A 19,961-nucleotide genomic window follows, 5' to 3' on the forward strand; every position below is an offset into this window, starting at 1 on the left:
ACCACGGGTCCTCTGGTGTTGTGACCGTTTTAGGATCTTTTTTTCATATCCAATACTTGCACATTAAGAGTGACAATTCCATCATGGATGTTTAAACGATATGTGCGAATGCAGTCATGTTGAATTTAGGGTGGCCAAACCATGCCATGTCATGAAGAACGTGCATCACATTAGGCCTATTTAAACAGCTCGTGTAAACAGTTATCCTGAGTGCCCGTGTCTTTTTGGAGATCGGAGGCTTGATGAGCAAAGAGATGGGAGAGAAATTAGTTGTGCGCGCGCACATACTGCACAATATCCACCGGACACGAAGTTACTGGCTCCAATATTTCAGCGTCCCGTTTGATTCTGTACTGACACTTTTAAGTTTACGTAGCACAATCAAATGAATAGGCTATGTCTAAATTATAGGCTCTAGTCTCCAATGTGCCTAGTTTCACGTGTTGTTGGCATCACCAAATAATCTGCACAATATGCGGCATAACTTTTCGAGTGCTACATTTAGACCGGGTAAAGTATCGAGCATGGTCTGTCCCTTCAATAATATTAAGAGTGTCCCGTAACAACTCGGTCTCGGCCCCCGCCGCAAGTATCCTCCACCACGAACGTCCTCTCTGATGTTGTGACCGTTTTAGGATATTTTCATATAATACAGAAATAAGAGCGTGCGCGCGCGCCTCTGACTGAATCTAGACACGGAGGGAGAATGGCTCCAATATTTATATTCAGCGCCCAGTTTAATTATGCACTGACACTTTTAATGTACATGGCACAATCAAATGAGTAGGCTATGTCTAAATGTAGCCTACTAGTCACCAATCTGGCTTTGTTGTTTCGGCATCACCAATAATAATGGCACAATATGCGGCATGGTTTCGCGTGTTGTTTTTGCACCACCAAATAATAACTACACAATATGCGGCATAGCTGCTGTTTTCTAACTCAGAGAGAAGGCTATGCCCAGATATTCTTTTAACTTGTAGGATATCCTGATGTTATGTTTCACTAATGTAAGGAGTAGGCTAAAACTCCTTCCCGAGTGCTAGCTACATTTAGACTGGGTAAACTCGTGACTTTAATGCCTTCCGAAACGGGCTATTCCAGTGTCTGTGACAGTGCATCTATTTTAGGCTATAGTCTTGTGCAAAACTTTTTTATTTAACATTGCGAATGGGCAGGATGATTTGCTTAGACACGCACATGCTTCAGAGCAGCTAGAACTGTGCAAGGTGACTGCTGCAGTTTTCAGCCCAGTCCTCCTGGATAATAAAAACAAAAGAATGCAGACGAGAAAGTAACGCCGTTATCTTTTGATGGAGGTGCCCGGTTGAGACAGTTTAATTCTCACACCCAAATCAATTCGGTTTTAAGTTATAATTTCATTTTATTATTATTTTTTTTATTATTATTTTGATGTTATTGGTCACCGGGCCAATTCTTTTGATTGGGAGATCAAGGAACTCTGGTGTCGCCGAAATGGCGATGTGCTGTGGGCTCTTTACGCACGGCACCTTCCATCTTCAGCCAGACTCAAATCGGACCGAAATAAAGTGGCTGAGGTTAAACTGTCGTAAATACACGAGCGAAGTCGAGTAGCTGAGGTAAAATAGACGTAAATACTCGGGCGGATATCCGGGCTCTCACATCCGGCAGCCTACTTACATTGGGTTGCTACAATGCTTTCTCATGTGAGCTGACTGCATCTGACCAGACACAAAGGCTACTCTGTTCCAAGAATCTGCAACCCCCCTGTCTTTTTTGATGATACAGTAAGCTGATCATACTATACAGATCCATAAAAAATAACTGTAGAATGAGTTAAAAATAGTTGACTTACCAAGGCTCCTTTATTTAGGCTTAGTTGTAAGTTGTTAGCGATTTCGTGCTGTATAGCCAAGCATTCCCAACATCACCACTAGTCCCGTGCATTCTCCTGTTAGATGATATTTTGTAAGCATCATCCTGATGTTGTGTAGGCTGTTCACATTATCCAAAATGAAAGGTTGCCACACAGATCATCTCATGGTGTATTTTGGGCAAGCTAGCTACAATGCCTTCTAGCTAGATAGCAACAGGGGGTTGTATTTTGGTCATGAGAGGAAGGGGTTTTTTGGTCAGGCTCTGACACTAAAATCAGTAGCCTACCTGTGTTAAAATCAGAGGGCAAGAAAGTAGACTACTGTCACAGGTGCTTTACTTTCAAAAATGATTTTGCTATGCTACTTTTGAGATTATAATAGTAAAAAAGGGTTTTTTTTGTCTTGGGTCATTTCACGTGAAATCAGACACTTTGGGACCCGACCGACCCGGATTTCAATCATACTTGGTGTGCCTTTTTAGTAGCAAGGTAGCACCCCAGAACTGCATTGGTTTGAATCTGACACTAATATTAAGGGAGAAACAGACTAGGAAAGGTTCACATGTGAGGGTAGGACACTATACATTCAGCCTTAAATATATCAGTCAGTGTTAGTCACAAAAAGATGCCTGTGGTGTTATTTGAAAGCTCTTTTCTGGCTCTACATATTACACAATCAACTTGGAATACAACAACTCTCAGAATATGAATTATGATAAATTGAAAAATTAAAAATTGAATATCTAAAAAAACTATATTTTAAAATGGCCAGTTCCTTGTCCAAACGTAGCCGGCAATGTCATTAGCAACACCTCAAATGCTGGTGTTCGGTTCTTTATTCATTTCAGAGAGAATTTGACTCACAAATATGGCATCATACAGACCACTTACTAATAATATGGTAATACCATAGTAGCATCACATGACAAAACAAAAGCAAAACAAAAATGGTCAGTTTCCATGGTCCCAGGTTTCAGAAATTAAGGCAGATGTCCATTTATACACACCAAATGATGATATGTGAATGTTTGAACATTCCTTCTCTGTGTACCTGTGTCATCTTCCCTTTACCGTACTTTAAAGAGATAATCAATGGCTACACTCTCTCATTTTGTACTCTACCAGTGCATTTGAAGCAGCAGCTGTGTCTTTTGTAGATAATGTATAAGTACGTCCCGTTGCAGTTACAGGTTCCACTACCAGTAGCACATCCTGATGATCCATAACAAGTCTATCTGGTCTGAAGGGAAAAGTAAAGGATGGAGATGGTCCATGTCGATGCAGGAAGTTCAGTTTCACCTCTCCAGTGCTCGGCATACATTCCTCAACACATGCTAGCCACCAGTTGCCATCATATACAGCTACAACATACCCTTTGATGCTTGAAAATGTAACACATTCCTTTACTGAGCTCACTCTTTCAACTCTGCCTTCTCTGAATGCTGAAAACTATTCTGAGAGTTGTTGTATTCCAAGCTGATTGTGTAATATGTAGAGCCAGAAAAGAGCTTTCAAACAATACCACAGGCATCTTTTTGTGACTAACACTGACTGATATATTCAAGGCTGAATGTATAGTGTCCTACCCTAAAATGTGAACCTTTCCTAGTCTGTTTCTCCCTTAATATTAGTGTCAGATTCAAACCAATGCAGTTCTGGGGTGCTACCTTGCTACTAAAAAGGCACACCAAGTATGATTGAAATCCGGATCGGTCGGGTCCCAAAGCGTCTGATTTCACGTGAAATGACCCTCTTGACATTTCCTCCTGGTCTGAACTAAAGCCCTGCCTTGACTGTTCCTAAGGACACTTCTGCCACCTACAGGAACAGTTAGAAAATGCCTAGAGGCTTCAAATTTATACAGAAGATAGGTCAGACCGTCCTAACGCAATTATCGGCGAACGACGTCGAAGGCAGGGGGCGTCACTATTCGAAATGACGTCATTCGACGGCCAAGGCAGCCAATGAGTTAATGTAGGACGTTTATGTGGAACTGTGAATGAATTTTGATTTGGACTCACGCGGACGGTAAGGAACATCAACAAAGCATACCGTGTAACATGTTCAAAATGCGAGCCAAGCGAGCATCAAATGCAATATTACATTTTACCTCATAGTGGCGCTTGACCTTACTACAGCCCTTTGATGCGCGTAAAGGCAAACACGCTTAAGTGGACGGGAGAATCCGCTTAGGATTGATTAACATGGGGAACTCCCTGATTTTGACCTGGCCCCACCCAAAGTGCGCAAGTGATGAAATCGCGCGTAAGCCCCGTTTACTCACGGGCTTGAGTAACCTCGGAGGCGCTGTTGCGCGCTTTTTTTTACTTAAGCGGGTGGGAGAATTCCGCTCTCAGTGTCTAAGTTTAGGACTTGTCTTCCCTGCAGCGAAATGCCAAAGACATGCTCTGATATGTAGGCCTACCTTTTATGTTTAGCTGCAATGACATTCAGGAAATATTTTCTGCCTTACAAAAACAGATAGGACAACCTGTAGCCTACATCACTGTATTAGAGCGTGGCTCGGGCCGTTTTTTTCTGTCCGAGCCCGGCCCTCAGCCGACAGAAAAGTGATCAACCCCGACCCGAGCCCGAGACTAATTAAAATGTTTGTGTCCGAACCCGTCCGAAGCCCGAGACCACTGTAATAACAACAGAACCTGTGCGCAAGCAATATTTTCTATGTGGCCTCCTTCATACTCAAAATAGCACGTGATAAATAGCCAGGATAGGCAACTAGGATGAGGCAATTTGCTGTAGCCTAATTTAGTTACGCACGCATAGTAAGTATAAACACACGCATACATGTGACAGCGCACCTTATGTTTCTTTCGGTTAGACCAGAGATGTTGGGTGCTGTGATCAAATGCATGGGAGGGGCGTGAGAGGATAAGAAAGGCGAAAACTAACGAATACGGTTTGGATGCAGTCGGCGCGGCTATGGACGCATTTGTTACGTTACTGTTAGTGAAAATAAATCCCCGCGAGCCGGTGAAGATGCCACTCCTTGTCGTTAAGAAGGATGGGCTATAAGTTCACCCCGAAGAACAGTAGCCTGTTCGGCCCTCCAAGAGAATGTCATTTCCCCTGATGTCCATGCGGTCAATATAAAATCAGGAAAGGTTGCACGCGCATAGTTACAACTGTAGGCTACAGTAAAAGTGACAAGAATTAAGAACCTACGTGAAGGACATGAAATGTCACAGCGGACAAAGTAGTAACAGGAAACCTCTTCGCCCCTACCTTAGGCAACTACATGTAGCGTGTGCGTCTTCTTTAATCCATATTATGCTCCTTGGTACCCCTTGCTGGAAATGTAATCCTTGGCGAGCAATGCAGTGACAAACTTCGTCATTTTATGTTTAACATTTAAGACAGCACCGAAGGCATGCTAAAACATGGCCTACACTAGGCCTACAACAAAAGACCACGCGTTCACTGACAACTGTATTTGGCGCTTATTAAGAAAGCAAGTTGACTCGGCATTCCTGCTCGGCTGACTGGGAGTGAGCGTCCATGTTGCCACTGGTAACTGGCGCGTGCATACAGCCAATAATAATCACTCGCACGAGTAGCCTACCAACATTTTCATTTATGCATATTCAATTACTTATTTTTTAATCACAAAACTGCCGTTTGCATGAACTGAAACGTTTCCTCTGATTGCTTACAATTTTCACAATGTCTGTTTGGTTCAAGCCCGAGCCCGACCCGAGTCCGACAGATATTCTATTTTTTTTGTCCGAGTCCGGCCCAGCCCGTCGGGTTCCGACCCGGCCCGTCGGGCTTCGGTCGGGTTGCCATGCTCTGATCAGTATGTGGTGGTTTTGTATGTCGGGCATCAGTTCAGAAAGTTTAATAGGTTACATGCACATATGCACGACTTCCAATAAATCGCAAAAGTGGAGGAGTTGAAATAAAAACCCTTTACTTAACGTTGTGGCTACAACATAGTAAAAATGGTGAAGGTTGTTTTTGAATAGGCATACTTTGGGTGTCTGTTAGGACGACTGGAACAGCGGTCTTTAGTTTGACGTGCCTTGTCAATTTAGCCTACTTGTGCATGGTGCAACTAGGTGTTTTTGGTTTTGGTTACCGTCCGTGGAGACAACATGGTGATCCCCACTGATTAATTAATTACCTGCTTTTGTTTGTAAGTTCACCGATATGAGAACATGCTCTGGGCAGCTGGTCATATTTCGTCACAATTAATGTAGGACGTTTATGTGGAACTGTGAATGAATTTCGATTTGGACTCACGCGGACGGTAAGGAACATCAACAAAGCATACCGTGTAACATGTTCAAAATGCGAGCCAAGCGAGCATCAAATGCAATATTACATTTTACCTCATAGTGGCGCTTGACCTTACTACAGCCCTTTGATGAGCGTAAAGGCAAACACGCTTAAGTGGACGGGAGAATCCGCTTAGGATTGATTAACATGGGGAACTCCCTGATTTTGACCTGGCCCCACCCAAAGTGCGCAAGTGATGAAATCGCGCGTAAGCCCCGTTTACTCACGGGCTTGAGTAATCTCGGAGGCGCTGTTGCGCGCTTTTTTTTGACTTAAGCGGGTGGGAGAATTCCGCCCCAAGTGTCTAAGTTTAGGACTTGTCTTCCCCACAGCCCTGTTGGATGTCTAAGTGTCTAAGTCTTCTCCACAGCGCGTCTGTCTGTTGACTCTACTACTCCCCCTGGTGGCGATGTCCCACCCGTTGGTTCACAGCCCGCTACCCTTCGACTGTCAGGACGTTTACCAGAATGGCTCCAAGCACAACGGCGTGTACACCATCTACCCAACAACAGCTGACCAGCCGGTGTCTGTGTACTGTGACATGGGCTGCACAGACGACGACTCTCACGAGAGCCACGAGGGACAGTGGACGGTAGGCAACTGGTTAATGAATCAATCAGCACTTATACACATTATAGTCTCTCTCTCTCTCTCTCTCTCTCTCACACACTTTCTCTCTCTCTCTCTGTAAATAACATAAAACAAGTGGACAGTGTCCCTTGTAACATATCCCTTGAAAATAAAGACTTAAAGACTTGATCTTGTCGGTCAATTTTAAAAGTGTAGCCCCTTAACGCACGCTGTTCCACCTCTTCCGCTGTTACTACCATCCATAGTACTCTTCAACTATGACAGTGCACAGGGCCTTTAGNAATACATTACAACTTGGTCATCATTGCCATTCTAGTAGCAGCTGTTTCATAATGGGGGCATGGATTACTGCAATGAAGTGTTAATCTTCAGAAATGACATTGGTAGCCTACAGACTCTCTCCCTTCTGTTAACCAGGGGCCTTGTCTTACTGGAATAAAGTGATAATCTTCAGCCTGTTCCTTTCCTCTCAGGTGATCCTGAAAAGAGTGGATGGAACTGTCAGCTTCTACAGGCCCTGGGATGCTTACAAGGAAGGCTTCGGGAACAAGGACGGAGAGTACTGGCTGGGTAGGAACAACAAACAGACACACACGCACGCACGCACGCACACACACACACACACACACACACACACAGGCAGGGTATTTATTTTATTTGTTTATTTTATTAAAGGATCCCCATTTCACTGTAAAAAGTGACTATTTGGATCGAATTTGAACCAAGGAAACTTTTCAAATACAATGAATTCATAATATCAACTTGCAATATGCAGTTTATGCTTTGTATCAACTTAAATCATCAACCTGGCTTGAGCCAAAATCTTGTATAACTTCAAAGTATTATCTTCTAAGAATACAATGCATTTTTTCACTTTGAAAAAACCTTATGAAACTGCATCTTAATCAAGTAATCAAATTACTTCACGCCAACATAAAGAAATGAAGACAAATTTCCAACTTCACATTTCTTTTATTGGCATAGTCATAGTCGGTACAAGAAACCACTCAAAATGGTGAGGTAAGCCACGTATAAAAATAAAAGTAGGCAATATATAACAAGACATTGTATGAAAAAAAAAAAATCTGACAGTGGCAGTGCGTTTAGCGCACGCACGCTCACACACACACACACACCAGAATACTCCTTAAAGGCCAACTTCCGATAAAACTCAGTTTTACTCACTCCTTTCGAAGATCGGACGGTCACCCCAAGTTAAACTCACTTGCAAGGCTCTCATAGCGGTGCGTCAACTCTCCTGGCTGTGTTTCCCGGTGTTTCCCAATTTACATAAATAATGCAGAGAAACGAGCGAATCACGAAAGCCTTTCTGTGTTTCGTCACGTCGAAAGAAGGCATTGCCCACAAAGGTTTATTTCGACCCATTTATCTAAAAACATGTCGAGTAATTTTTTTCTGCTTGTTTTCAAAACAAGCAACGTCTGGTGGCCCGAAATCTAGCTTAGCTTAGCTATCAGCTGGTTGCTACTCTCAGGTACACACACAGCACAAAGCCTCATACATAAAGCCTGCTCACTCTGGTTGCTCCGTGCCTGCAGCTCGCCTAGGGGTCGCTGTCGAAAGAGCACAGCCCTGAATGGAGCCTGCACGCCTCCGTTGGCGCCCCTATACTGCCCTACAATCTTAGAACGCAGTAACTCTGAAAACGGCAAACTGAGAAAAAAGGCTTCAAAGTTTTCCATATGGCGCGACAACTGTGTTGTCGGTAAATTGGTGGTGACACTTCCTGGTAATGCTTTTTTAGGATAGAAATTAAATGCACACAAAAAACCCCCCAAAAAACATGTGTCTTTCTGCCACAAAAAATAGAGTTACTGCGTTCTTGGCTTTTATTACTGCCACAAAATGGAGTTATTGCAGGAGTTACTGCGTTCTTAGCTTGTATTACTGTCTACTCCCAAACCAGTCCCATTGGAACGTGCAGCAGTAACTCGCCGACTTACTGCGTTTTTGTTTAACCTTTTTTGGGTCATTTTTGCACTTTCAAAATGAGTTTTCAGCTTAGCAGAGAGATTCTGAACTCTTTTTGACATTTGCCTACTTTCAATATCCATGATGATTTTTTGAAATGTTTCAAATGTATATTTGAGTTCCAATGGGTAACTCAGGTTGACTGCGTAAGTCAGGCCAAAAAGCATGGCACAAGCCGATGTAATGGAGACCAAGTTGTTGAGTACTTCAACACCATCAATAACAAGGGTGATGTCCTGTGGAGGGGAAAGATCGTCATCACGGAGAACAAAGATAGCCATGGCGGCATTTTGAAGTTCTGCCTCCGCTTCTTCCTTTTGGACAACCTAAAATCAGATAATTCCCCATGAAGGGGAGAGGGGGATTACTCATTGTACTGAGGCCAAGACACATGGCCAAGCGATAACTGTCTATAAAAGGCTTGCATAAATATCCATAGTAAATTGTAAAACGATTTCCACAAAATTTGACCCAATTGATTAAGTTTAAAGGCATTTAGATTCTAGGCAAATTCTAATGCACATACAGCTGCTGCCCACAAAATTAGAATATCATGTAAAAGTTGTTTTATTTCCACCATTTCATCAAGAATGTTAAACGTTCATACATTATAGATGCATGAGCCACATCTTAAATCATCTTAATTTTGTGGGCAGCACCTGTACACTTCTGACTTAAATGAAAACACTATTTAAGTAGATCCCACCGCACTCACGATTAGAAGGGGCAAAACAAAACCAAGACTGTTTAAACAAGAAAAAAAATGTCTGCACATGTCGGTCGGTCATAGACCTTCCTCAGGGCACAATTTTTTTCTTGTTTAACTGAAAACGCTGAAACCATTTTCTTGTATAAATACCATTTCCAAAAGTATTTGCTCATCTGCCTTGACTCACTTATGAACCATCCCACTCCTCACTCATAGGGTTCAATATGATGCTGGTCCACATTTTGCAGCTATTACAACTTCAACTCTTCTGTGAAGGCTGTGCACAAGGTTGGGGATTGAAATTTTAGGGATTTTAACCATTTTTACAAATGGGCATTAGTGCTAATACTGATTTTGGCTGAGAGTGACTGGGTCTTAATCCCAGGTCTAAATCCTCTCAAAGGTGTTTTGTCAGGTTCAGGCAAGGACTCATGAGGCCAGTCAAAAGTCACACCAGACTGCTATCAATTTCTTTATGCACCTTTCCTTGTGCACTGTCATGTTGGAAGAGGGAGAGGCCCCTTCTAACCTGTTCTCACAAGGTTGGAAGCATGGAATTCCATGCCCTCAACCTTGTGGGACCAGCTTGAAATGGCCCTCTTCCTCTTTCAACATGACTGTGCACCAGCAGACAAAACAAGGTCCATAATGAAATGGATGAGAGTCCTGTGCAGAGTCCTTACCCGAAACTGACTATAATACCTTTGTGGATCAATCTAGAGCGGAGGACTTCCGATCCAACATTCCTTGAAAGACACTGACCAATCATATGTACAACCTTCACAAAAGAGTTGAAGCTGTAATAACTACAAAAGGTGGACTGGCATCATATTGAACCCTATGGGTTAGGACTGGGACAGCATGTGAGTTAAGGCAGGTGAGCAAGTACTTTTGGCAATGTCCTTTTAAAAATACTTGGAATTTGGAAATAAATGTATAAATCGTTTGTCATGTACAACTTGTGATGTCATGAGAGGTTGACTGGCTTAAAGCGGGACATTTCAATCAGTGCAAAGACACAGGTTTCAAATAAATCAAGATTTTAATGTTGAATTGAGGATTTAACAAAAAGTTCTGTTCAAGAATGAAATGTTCAAATAAGGCTTTTCTTCAAATGTCAAACATAAACAATGGCCTCTGGCTCTTTCACAGTCACAATTTCTGGCAAGTGTTCATCAAAGTATCCTCTTCAAATGAATCCTCTTCAAAAGTGTCCTCTTCAAAGAAACTGAAATGTTCAACCTTACTGTTAGTGCAGTGAGCAACAGGTGGAAGGGTAAGTATCCGAAGGTAAGTATTCCGTACATATGTTCCCAGGTCAATCCTCCCAAGGAATGCTCTTCTTGGGAGAGAGCGTGCAACAATGAGTTCTCCCCAATGCGACCCTCATACTGAGAGGCTCTAGCTCACAAAAAGCCCTGTGGCTCATTAGGCCCTCATCGGCCTCAGCTGTGCTGCTGCATGGTGTGCTGGGGGGTGAGGTTCCCAACTTCACCACCAGATGGAGCCAAAGCTGCTTGCAGTTGGAGCCATTTACGTGGAATATATCGCCCCTCTAGAAAAAAATAAATAAATAAATAAATAAATAAATCGCCCCTCTAGGACGCAGCCTCTTGTGACGTCACAAACTGGAGAGCTTTTGTCCAATTTTATGTCAGAGAATGAGACTGGTTCTCCTCCCGTCTACAACGCCCACTCTGCCAGAATACACCCTGATCTCAGAGCAGTCACTTACCTGGTACTCTTTGATCAGATGCCCAACTTCTTCACCCAGGTAGATCACAAGTGACTTCAGGATGCACTCTCTTCTTCTGTTCAAGTCGACACCCTGTAGCAACAAAGCCATATCAAAAGATAAAATACAGATCAGCTTTCAACTCACTAGAGAACTGAACTGATAAAAGAGGAGCTCCAATGCAATACATCTGTAATTCATACCTGATCCAAAGGCTTAAGGACGTCTCTGATTTTCTCCCCGATGGCGCCACCTTTTCCCCATCCAAACCAGCAAAGAACCGTGCTTGTAGTGGTACTGTTGTGATCCTTAGAAATTCCGCATTGATCTGAAACACAGATTAGACAACACATTTCATGTTAAGCGATACAATTGGCAAAGTTGAAAAAGATCAGGACAATGGGCGGTGTGGTGGCTGGTGCCGATCCTTCCCCATCTCTCTCCCCACTTGCTTCCCGTCTCGCTCACTGTCCGGTCACAAATTAAGGCATAAAAAGCTAAAAAATATATATCATACATGCACAAAAATGTACACACATACACATACATATGAAGAGTTTGTTTCCAAAACAAATATTCAAAAATTAAGTGTAGAGATGCACCGAAATGAAAATTTGTGGCCGAAATCGAACAGTAATTAATTGCTAGGCCGAATACCGAAACCGAATATCAAAGCTCAATTAAAATGTATCAAATGTTAGGTTTTTCACTGAAATTGACAGCCTTCAATAAATGTTAAAGGGGTATGCCACTATTTTGGGGCTTAATACAGTTAAAATCGTTGGCTGGGGGTTATAAAGGTGGTAAAGTGTCTTATTTTTCATGTAAGCCGTTGTCTTGCTTTAAGACAAGTTAAAAGAGGGAGCATGTCACTAAGCTAGTGAAAGTCAATGCATCCGTGTAGCATTGTAGCATGCTACACGGATGCATTTACTTTCACTAGCTTAGCGACATATTTCCTCTTTTAACTTCTCTTAAAGCAAGACAACGCTTAACCCATTGAGGTCTAAGTGCCCTTGAGAGGGCAATTTGACATGTCTCTAAAAACAAATCTGTAACTCTGTGAGTTTTTGTCATTGAAACACATAAGTTACACCATTAGAAACCTCAGACCTTCCAGATTTCAAATATATATATTAAATAAATTATATAGCTGGCCCAATTTAAAGAAAGTGAAAAGAAATCTTTGCATATTCTGTACTCTCTGCCTGTAGCAGCCACACCTATAGCTATTCACATGTAAAGTACCAGTGCTTGAGTGGCTATTCAGAGGTGACAACACGCCCCTTTCAGGTAGGGTAAACACAGCAGACGTAGAGTGACAGGGGGGTTGGGGCTATCAGAGCACATGGGGATTGACAGGGGGGTGTGGGCCATTAGAGGTTTTTCACACCTATCTCATTAGTATTCAAATGAGACAGGCAGTGGCAGTGACAAAGTCATTCTTTTTTGTATTTTGTATGAAAACAACAAAACATTTCTAAATGCCCTTTTCACTTTTATGCTGCCAACACATTTGTTTACAAGATTCAAACTTCAAAAGTCTTGGCTAGATATATTTATTGTGTGTTTTCTTGAACTTTTTGAAGACGTCTGAACCCTGTTTTTTTGTACAGTTGTGTTTATACTCAATTTAAATAAAACATGTTTGTATGACATCCAATTTTTTTTTCAGATTATTTCTTGTCAGGCTTTTCACAATACAACCATATATTCCACTTTTGCATAGATGCTTACTGTTAGCTGAAAATACTTGAAAATGTCAGGGTGGTGCAAGCAGCCTAAAAGCCTCTGAAAGGCCTTAGACCTCAGAGGGTTAAGATGAAAAATAAGACACTTTACCACCTTTATAAACCCCAGCCAACGATTTTAACTGTATTAAGCCCCAAAATAGTGGCATACCCCTTTAAGACATATTTTTCAAAGAAAATAAACATTTATTTGAATTGAAATCTTCAAATGTTGCAGTGCAAGTGAAATTAGTTTCAGTAATACCCATTTTAATTCTTAATTATAATTTTTCTACTATTCGGCCTCTGATTCAGCCACTCAATTGATATTTGGCCCCAACCGAATGTGTCATTTTTTGCGTTTTCGGACAAATTTTTTCGGTGCATCTCTAATTAGGCCCTAAGTGTTTTTATTGTCCATTGTTAATATCAGAGATCTGCTTTATAATGTTTACATTTGTTCTAAAAATAACACAACATTATCCCAGTTCCAATTTTCCTGATGCCATCATAAAATTGGATTTAAAAAATAAAAATAGAAAAATGTATTAAAATGGCTTTTAGTGTGTTTTTGAAGCAAACTCTTCCTACATGTACATACACATACACACATAGGAAAACAGTGCTGGCTGTTTGTTGACTTGACCCTGGAATAGAGTTAACAGATTTTGACAGTGAGCCTACCTCATCTTCTTGAAACATCGCTGGCCACCGCTCCTGGAGTTCTTCCACCCTGGGCTGTTTTTCCACAATTTCTTGGCGACGGAGCGCAAATGTCTTGGCCATTTTCTCACGTACGATCTTCTCATTGTTCCGTTTCTTCACCTCCTTCAGAAGTACCTGTCGCTCCATTTCAAGATTATCTGCAGTCTCGCCAACTGGGTAGGACGGCACATGGTTGGCCTCACCACGTTTAGGTCGCTTCACATTTTTTGCTGGATAGGCGTCAGCTGTAGCTTTGGTCTTTAGGGAATTGACTGCTAGCTCAGGGCATCCAAGTCCCTTCAGGTGGGTACGAAGGTTTCCCATCTTGGTTTTAAGTCTCTGTGTCCACCCATAGCAGCCATTCCAGGATCCTGGCTCTGCCAAACAGGGATGCTTCTTGATCAGTGCCTCTGAAACCTCACAAACGTCTGCATTGTTTGGGTAAGCTTTATACTTATAGATTTGATCAGACAACTTTTCCAAAATGTCTGACTTCATCCTCGGACCGACAGTCAATCTTGTTCCCTTTGCCTTAAAGGCAGCGTTTCCTCTCTCTAATTGGACTTCAGTGTCATAAGAGAAGCTTGGAACGGGGAACTCCTTTGGCCATTGCCCTGCCCTTGAAGAATGACCAGAGGTGGGTGACGAGAGAATTAATGTGTCATCAGTATCGCCGGAAATGGAACCGGAAACGGCATCATCACTACAGCAGCTAACATTGACGGCTGTCTGTTCAGGAGGTGCATCATCAGGCAAAGGGATCACTTTGATTGTACACAGATCCTCAAGTTCGGTAGTAGATGTTAAATTAACAAATACAAAGTCTTTGTCCTGGTACTGGATCCTAAAGTTTCCCCTTAATCCACAAGCTTCCCTCACATCATCAACAAGCTGGTCCACGGACTCTGGAATCCCATTTGGCAGTAACATTTTCCTTTTGTCATCTTCACTAAGAAAAACCAGCAGCTTTGCAGCCCTCTTCACAGCCATGCTTAAGAGCCTGAAAGACAGGGAGAGAGAATAAGATTATTCATGTGAAGCTGGCTTTGAATGTTAAGTGGACACATCATTTAAGCAGTTATCAAAGAGCAACGAATGAAATTTCCCCCCCTCCTCCTTTTGAGGTCACCCCCCCCCCCCAAAAACATTCATTCCATCCCCTCTACATACCTCCCCCCTACCCCATGCTGCGCCTTCGTCCTCCTTCCCCTCCATCCATCTCCCTCCTCTACTCACCTTCTGCCACTCCACTTTCAACCCCCCCAAAAAAATCTCCTTTCCCACCTCCCTCAGCTGCATCAAATGGCATTCAAATATGAACACTTACCCATTAATCGTTGCTGCTTTTTCTTCAATTGATTTCAGGTCTAGAAGAAAGACACGCTGGTTAATGGGAGCAAAGTGACAAACAAGACCTTTTTTCTCAATTGGAACATACTGAAACACTGCATTTCACCTTTTGTTTACAGATTTAAGTCAATGAAAACCACAATTGTAGAAACGGTCAGGCTAAGTGCAGATTTTTAAAGTCCTCCATTTTCACTACTGTAATAACATCCCTTTCCTCCCCACATAACCGACATGTAACATTTCACCAAAAACCTGTGTGTGTGTGTGTGGCACGCGGGGGCTAATGAACAGTAAATGCACACCATTCCTCCTACACTACCGACAATGTTATTTGACTAAATGCACCCGGTGATATACCCGCCTGGGCACAATAGTAGGGCTCCTCGCAAATATTTGGTAACTTACTGCGTATGTATGCATTAAAAAACGACAAATCCACGGTAGCCTTTACTGTAAAACGTAAGAAAAATGCGCCGGGGGGTGCCTCGTATTTACAATGCTCTTTTATTTCATACCGAATAAATGTCTGAGTATCACCAGAGAGCGCTTTGGTTAGCCAGGGGGGCGGGCTTGCTAAGCTCCAGAGAAGCTAACCGAGGTTCCCAGCAGGACATCAGACAAGGAAGCCTTTCTCCGGCTACTAGCTGGGCTATCTGGATCATTTAAATTCTAACATTTAGCTTATTCATTAGCGGGAAACAATGAGTGATCAAACAATGTGGAGAAGTAATTATGTGCTAAATAAGTTCGTGGCACAATTGTACATCACATGGCCCAAGGCCCCGTCCCAATACCTAGCTAGCACTTTCACTGTCGGGAGGAGAGGGTGGGTGGCTGTCGTCGTAGCCGAGCTAGACAGCCTGGCTACGACATAAATGTAGTGGGAATTCGGCATAAATGCAACGGACATTCCATGCGCTTCTGAAATTCCACCCGGGCATTTCAAAAGGTAAACGTCTCGGGGAGAAAACGATGTTTGGTCACCCTACACATTACACGTACGACGAGTTCCAGGCTTAGCAGACTCGCCTCAAAATGGAGTCTGCTAAGCCAATATCACCTGAAACGAGCTAGCTAATAAACAACGACGACATAATGCACACCAGGCATGGCTTATCGTCGACATCATGTGGTAAAATACAGCATAATGTCGCCTTATACAAGAGTGGTGTACAAATGTATGCACATAATCATCAGTCATGAACATTTCTTACCGATTTCTTCGCGTTGGCGTGGCGCTCTTCGTTGCATGATCCAAAATCAAGTTCAAGTCTGGTAGTGACGTGACGTCAGTACGTACGGACATCACGTGACATACTACGTTTTCACTTGAATGGGAAATTGATATTTGATTGTAAGTCTGCCAATTACTTTGAAGCAATGATGCCTTGATTTATATTGAATGAAAGTAATATAATACATTAAACCAAACAAACGACAGAATCACAGCGATAATAGGTCAGTTCAAAGAGATATCCCTCCTTACATCAATGGTTGCCCATGTTCACTATTTACAGTGCACACACACACACACACACACACACACACACACACACACACACACACACACACACACACACACACACACACACACACACACACACACACACACACACACACACTCTCGAAGATGTGCATGTGCATAATGCACTTAGAGTAAGTCTGTTGTCATTTCAGCTCTATGACTTACGTTTGCACATGCACATATAACACACACACATTACATACGCATACAAACACAAGCAAAATACACACATGCACATACACATACACATTCAGATACACACACATGCACATACTGTACATACACAAACGTGCATACTGGTAAACACAGCTCTGTCTCAGTTCTATTTCCTTCAACCAACCTTAACTATATTAAAGTACCAACGTCAGTTCTGGCCAGGCCATGGTAGTCAAGAAGCTTGCCGCCCTCCCCTTCATCTAATTCATTCCTAATTGATCCAGGTGCATTCCCGCAGCTGATAATCTTTCTTACCTAGCGATTGGCCACACAGCTTCAGCACACCTTTTAAATTCTATCCACTTCCTCTCAACTGTATGCTGCTCGGTTTTTGCTGGAGTTGGTGTTGCTGTTTGCTTGTTTTCTTAGTTCTGAACATGTTATTTAGCATTCTTTACGCCTTTGTCGATAGGGTTTCATCTCTGGTAGGCTGCACATTTTTCTTTGAGTTGCCTCGTTAGTCTGCCTCCGTTCCGACAGGGAGTCCACCTATGATTTCAAATTTTACGCACTTCAATTTGGATGGTTGATTGTTTTCTCCGTGCGGTGCCGTCCTTTAGGGCGTTAAAACTGAATTTTGTGGATAGCCTACCCCAGTTTATTTATTTTGCTGGCTGTACAATTTCCCATGCTTTTAGCTTTCGCTGATTTGAATATTGCAAACATTCTATCAGTTTACAGCTGCAACTGGTGATGATGCGCAGAGCTGTTTGGCCAATACCATGTTCTGTGCTTAGTCTGCATGTCAATGCTTTCAATTTGTTAGCAGAAGTTACTACTTCAGTGGCTTATGCCTATAACATTGTCTCGGGCTTCCCATCTGGTCGCTTTAAATGTCTCGCACGCCGTTTTTTAAATTTTTTTATCGCTTTTGGTTTCTTGTCATTGTCCACCCTGATGTTAAACCGGATTTTGGCTTGCTGCTTTTCACCACGCATGTTTCAGTTGCTTACAATATGAATTCATAGTTCTCAGCGGAGGTTGAAGATTTGATGGTTAACTTGTCGCATTTGCCGTCTGCAGGCGTTTGGTGTAGGTGCTTAATTGACCTTTGCCGTGGGATGATAAATCCATATTCATTTAACATTCACGTGAAGGTTGTCGCATGGAGTAGGCCATGTCTATTTTGCGCTTTGAGTCGCATGACAGTACAGTGTAGCCTATAGAAATCTGGCGAGCCTGTGCGTTTGTGCCTCGTGCTCTGAAATGGTTGGACTTAATAGCCTATGCTCATAGAGGTAGAAAATAACACTAGAGAGGACACGGCAATTTGCGACAGCACTGGGAAATGGCAGCTGGAGCTTCCCAACTTCCGTAGGTAGTGTAGGCTACTTCAGGCAATGCAAGTCAATGGAGAACACGCCCACCCCTGTTGTTACCTGATGTGTGTGCACCGCTAGAGATCGTGTTTAGGCTGACATGTTGGTGCCAGATATGTGTGCACTCCTAGAGATCGTGTTTAGGCTGACATGTTGTTACCTGATGTGTGTGCAGGTCTGGAGATGATGTTTATGATGACATGCTGTTACTTGATGTTTGTGCAGGTCTGGAGACGATGTTTATGGTGACATGTTGTTACTTGATGTGTGTGCAGGTCTGGAGATGATGTTTATGGTGACGTGCTGTTACTTGATGTGTGTGCAGGTCTGGAGACGATGTATAGACTGACATGGCCTTCAAAGTATGAGCTGAGGGTGGACATGGAGGACTGGCAGGGTGGCAGTGTCTTTGCCCAGTACACCTCCTTCTCCGTGGAGTCTGAGGACGATGGCTACAAGCTTCGCTTGGGGAACTATGTCGATGGGGGAGCAGGTGAGTTGAATCACTTTATTCCCCAAGAAATGCACACTGTTTGTATGTGTTTTTGTATTTGTATAATGTTTTCCTTGTTAAATTCCTATACAATTTAAAATGCCACTAAATATAGCCTATCCTAACAAAACACATAAATAATACAGTATCTGGTTTGAAATAACATCTGGTTTCAAATAATCCTGGTTTGAAATAATACCTGGTTCATGTGATTCACAGGTGATTCTCTGGCCTATGTGAATGGCTATAGATTCTCAACCTACGACAAAGACCAAGACGGAGCCTCGGGCAACTGTGCAGATGCCCATAAGGGTGGCTTTTGGTTTTACAACTGCCACTATGCCAACCCTACTGGTTTGCACCAAAAGGGGCTAAGTTCTAACCAGGGGATCAATTGGTACCACTGGAAGAGTGGATACATCTCCCTGAAGTCCATGACAATGAAAATTAGGAGAGTGACTCCACCGGAGTAATGATCAGAAGCCTTGCGCTTGCTTCCTTTTTCTCACCTTTCAAAGTTTTCCTTTTTGCATGGCTAACAGTAATCAGAAAACAGTAATCAATAAGCAGGGGTGTAAATAATAATTGATTTGTATTGATGGATCGATCCTACGGCCGACGATTGAATCATATCCTATCGTATCGTGGGGCATTCTGAAGTATTGAAAATATGGAATCGCTGGCCCCTGCCCAATTTCATAGCTGTTAATTGTGTAACATTATAAAATTGGAAAGTAACTGGAAAAGAGTCGAGTCGAACCGAATTGTATCGTATCGTGGGGCATTCTTAAGTATCGAAAATAATCGAATCATTGCCTTACGAAATCGATATCGAATCATTTCGTCATGGAAGCTGTTATTTACACCCATAGTAAGCAGTAACCGAATTACTATCGATAATGTAATTACATAATTAACCGCTTAGAGATGTACCATTCCTGACAGACTATGTACAGCATCTACTTGATGTAGACAATACCATAGCAGTACAGAGCAAGTGGTTAGTGATGGTTAGTGATGGCTTCATGTAGGGGACACACACACACACACACTCCTAGGGGAGTAGCAGAGGTTTAACAGTGGGGAATTTTAACAGCTAAAACAGTTCCTTAAATTGGTTAGTAATTTGGATCATTTGTATGATTAATACATATATTAACTTTTGCTATGAATCAAAATGATAATTTAGCAGCAGCAAAACAACAATGCCGTTTAGATGAAGATCATGAAAATCGAAATTTGTTGTTGCAGAAAATGATTGGGGACCATGATGTAGTCAAAATGCTTTGATGGCTATACTTAACTTTCAATCAATAGCTTTCAGTCTTTCAGTCTTGCACTTGAGGTATATATGGAATATAAATAATAATACTGTGCCCTCCCTCACTTGGTTAGTAATGGCTATGCAGTCAATATGCGGCCACTGTGAGAATTCCTCACAT

General features: G+C 42.4%; 2 protein-coding genes across 3 annotated transcripts in view; one reads left to right on the forward strand and one right to left on the reverse strand.

Moving 5' to 3' along the window:
- The window catches only part of LOC134442451 (microfibril-associated glycoprotein 4-like), a 38,406-nt gene extending 19,414 nt beyond the window's left edge, over positions 1-18,992 (forward strand). Inside the window, exons 2-5 of the mRNA XM_063192620.1 lie at positions 6,525-6,746; positions 7,219-7,315; positions 18,352-18,519; positions 18,739-18,992. Coding sequence (XP_063048690.1) covers positions 6,564-6,746; positions 7,219-7,315; positions 18,352-18,519; positions 18,739-18,992 — 702 coding nt within the window. The 5' untranslated portion in view covers positions 6,525-6,563. The remainder of the gene's footprint in view (positions 1-6,524; positions 6,747-7,218; positions 7,316-18,351; positions 18,520-18,738) is intronic.
- On the reverse strand, positions 11,037-14,161 carry LOC134442450 (uncharacterized). Of its 2 annotated transcripts, XM_063192619.1 has the most exons (3): positions 13,596-14,161; positions 11,385-11,509; positions 11,037-11,274 (listed from the first exon to the last, which is right to left on the reverse strand). In XM_063192619.1, the coding sequence occupies exons 1-3, from the start codon at positions 14,112-14,114 to the stop codon at positions 11,262-11,264; spliced, it is 657 nt and encodes a 218-aa protein (XP_063048689.1). In that variant the 5' UTR covers positions 14,115-14,161; the 3' UTR covers positions 11,037-11,261. The 2 variants fall into 2 exon arrangements, with proteins under 2 accessions (XP_063048689.1, XP_063048688.1); XM_063192618.1 differs by having other exon boundaries at positions 11,037-11,509.
- Positions 18,993-19,961: the final 969 nt, after the last annotated feature.

This window comes from Engraulis encrasicolus, unplaced genomic scaffold (genome assembly GCF_034702125.1).
Source record: "Engraulis encrasicolus isolate BLACKSEA-1 unplaced genomic scaffold, IST_EnEncr_1.0 scaffold_163_np1212, whole genome shotgun sequence".
In the NCBI taxonomy this organism is placed as follows: Eukaryota; Metazoa; Chordata; class Actinopteri; order Clupeiformes; family Engraulidae; genus Engraulis; species Engraulis encrasicolus.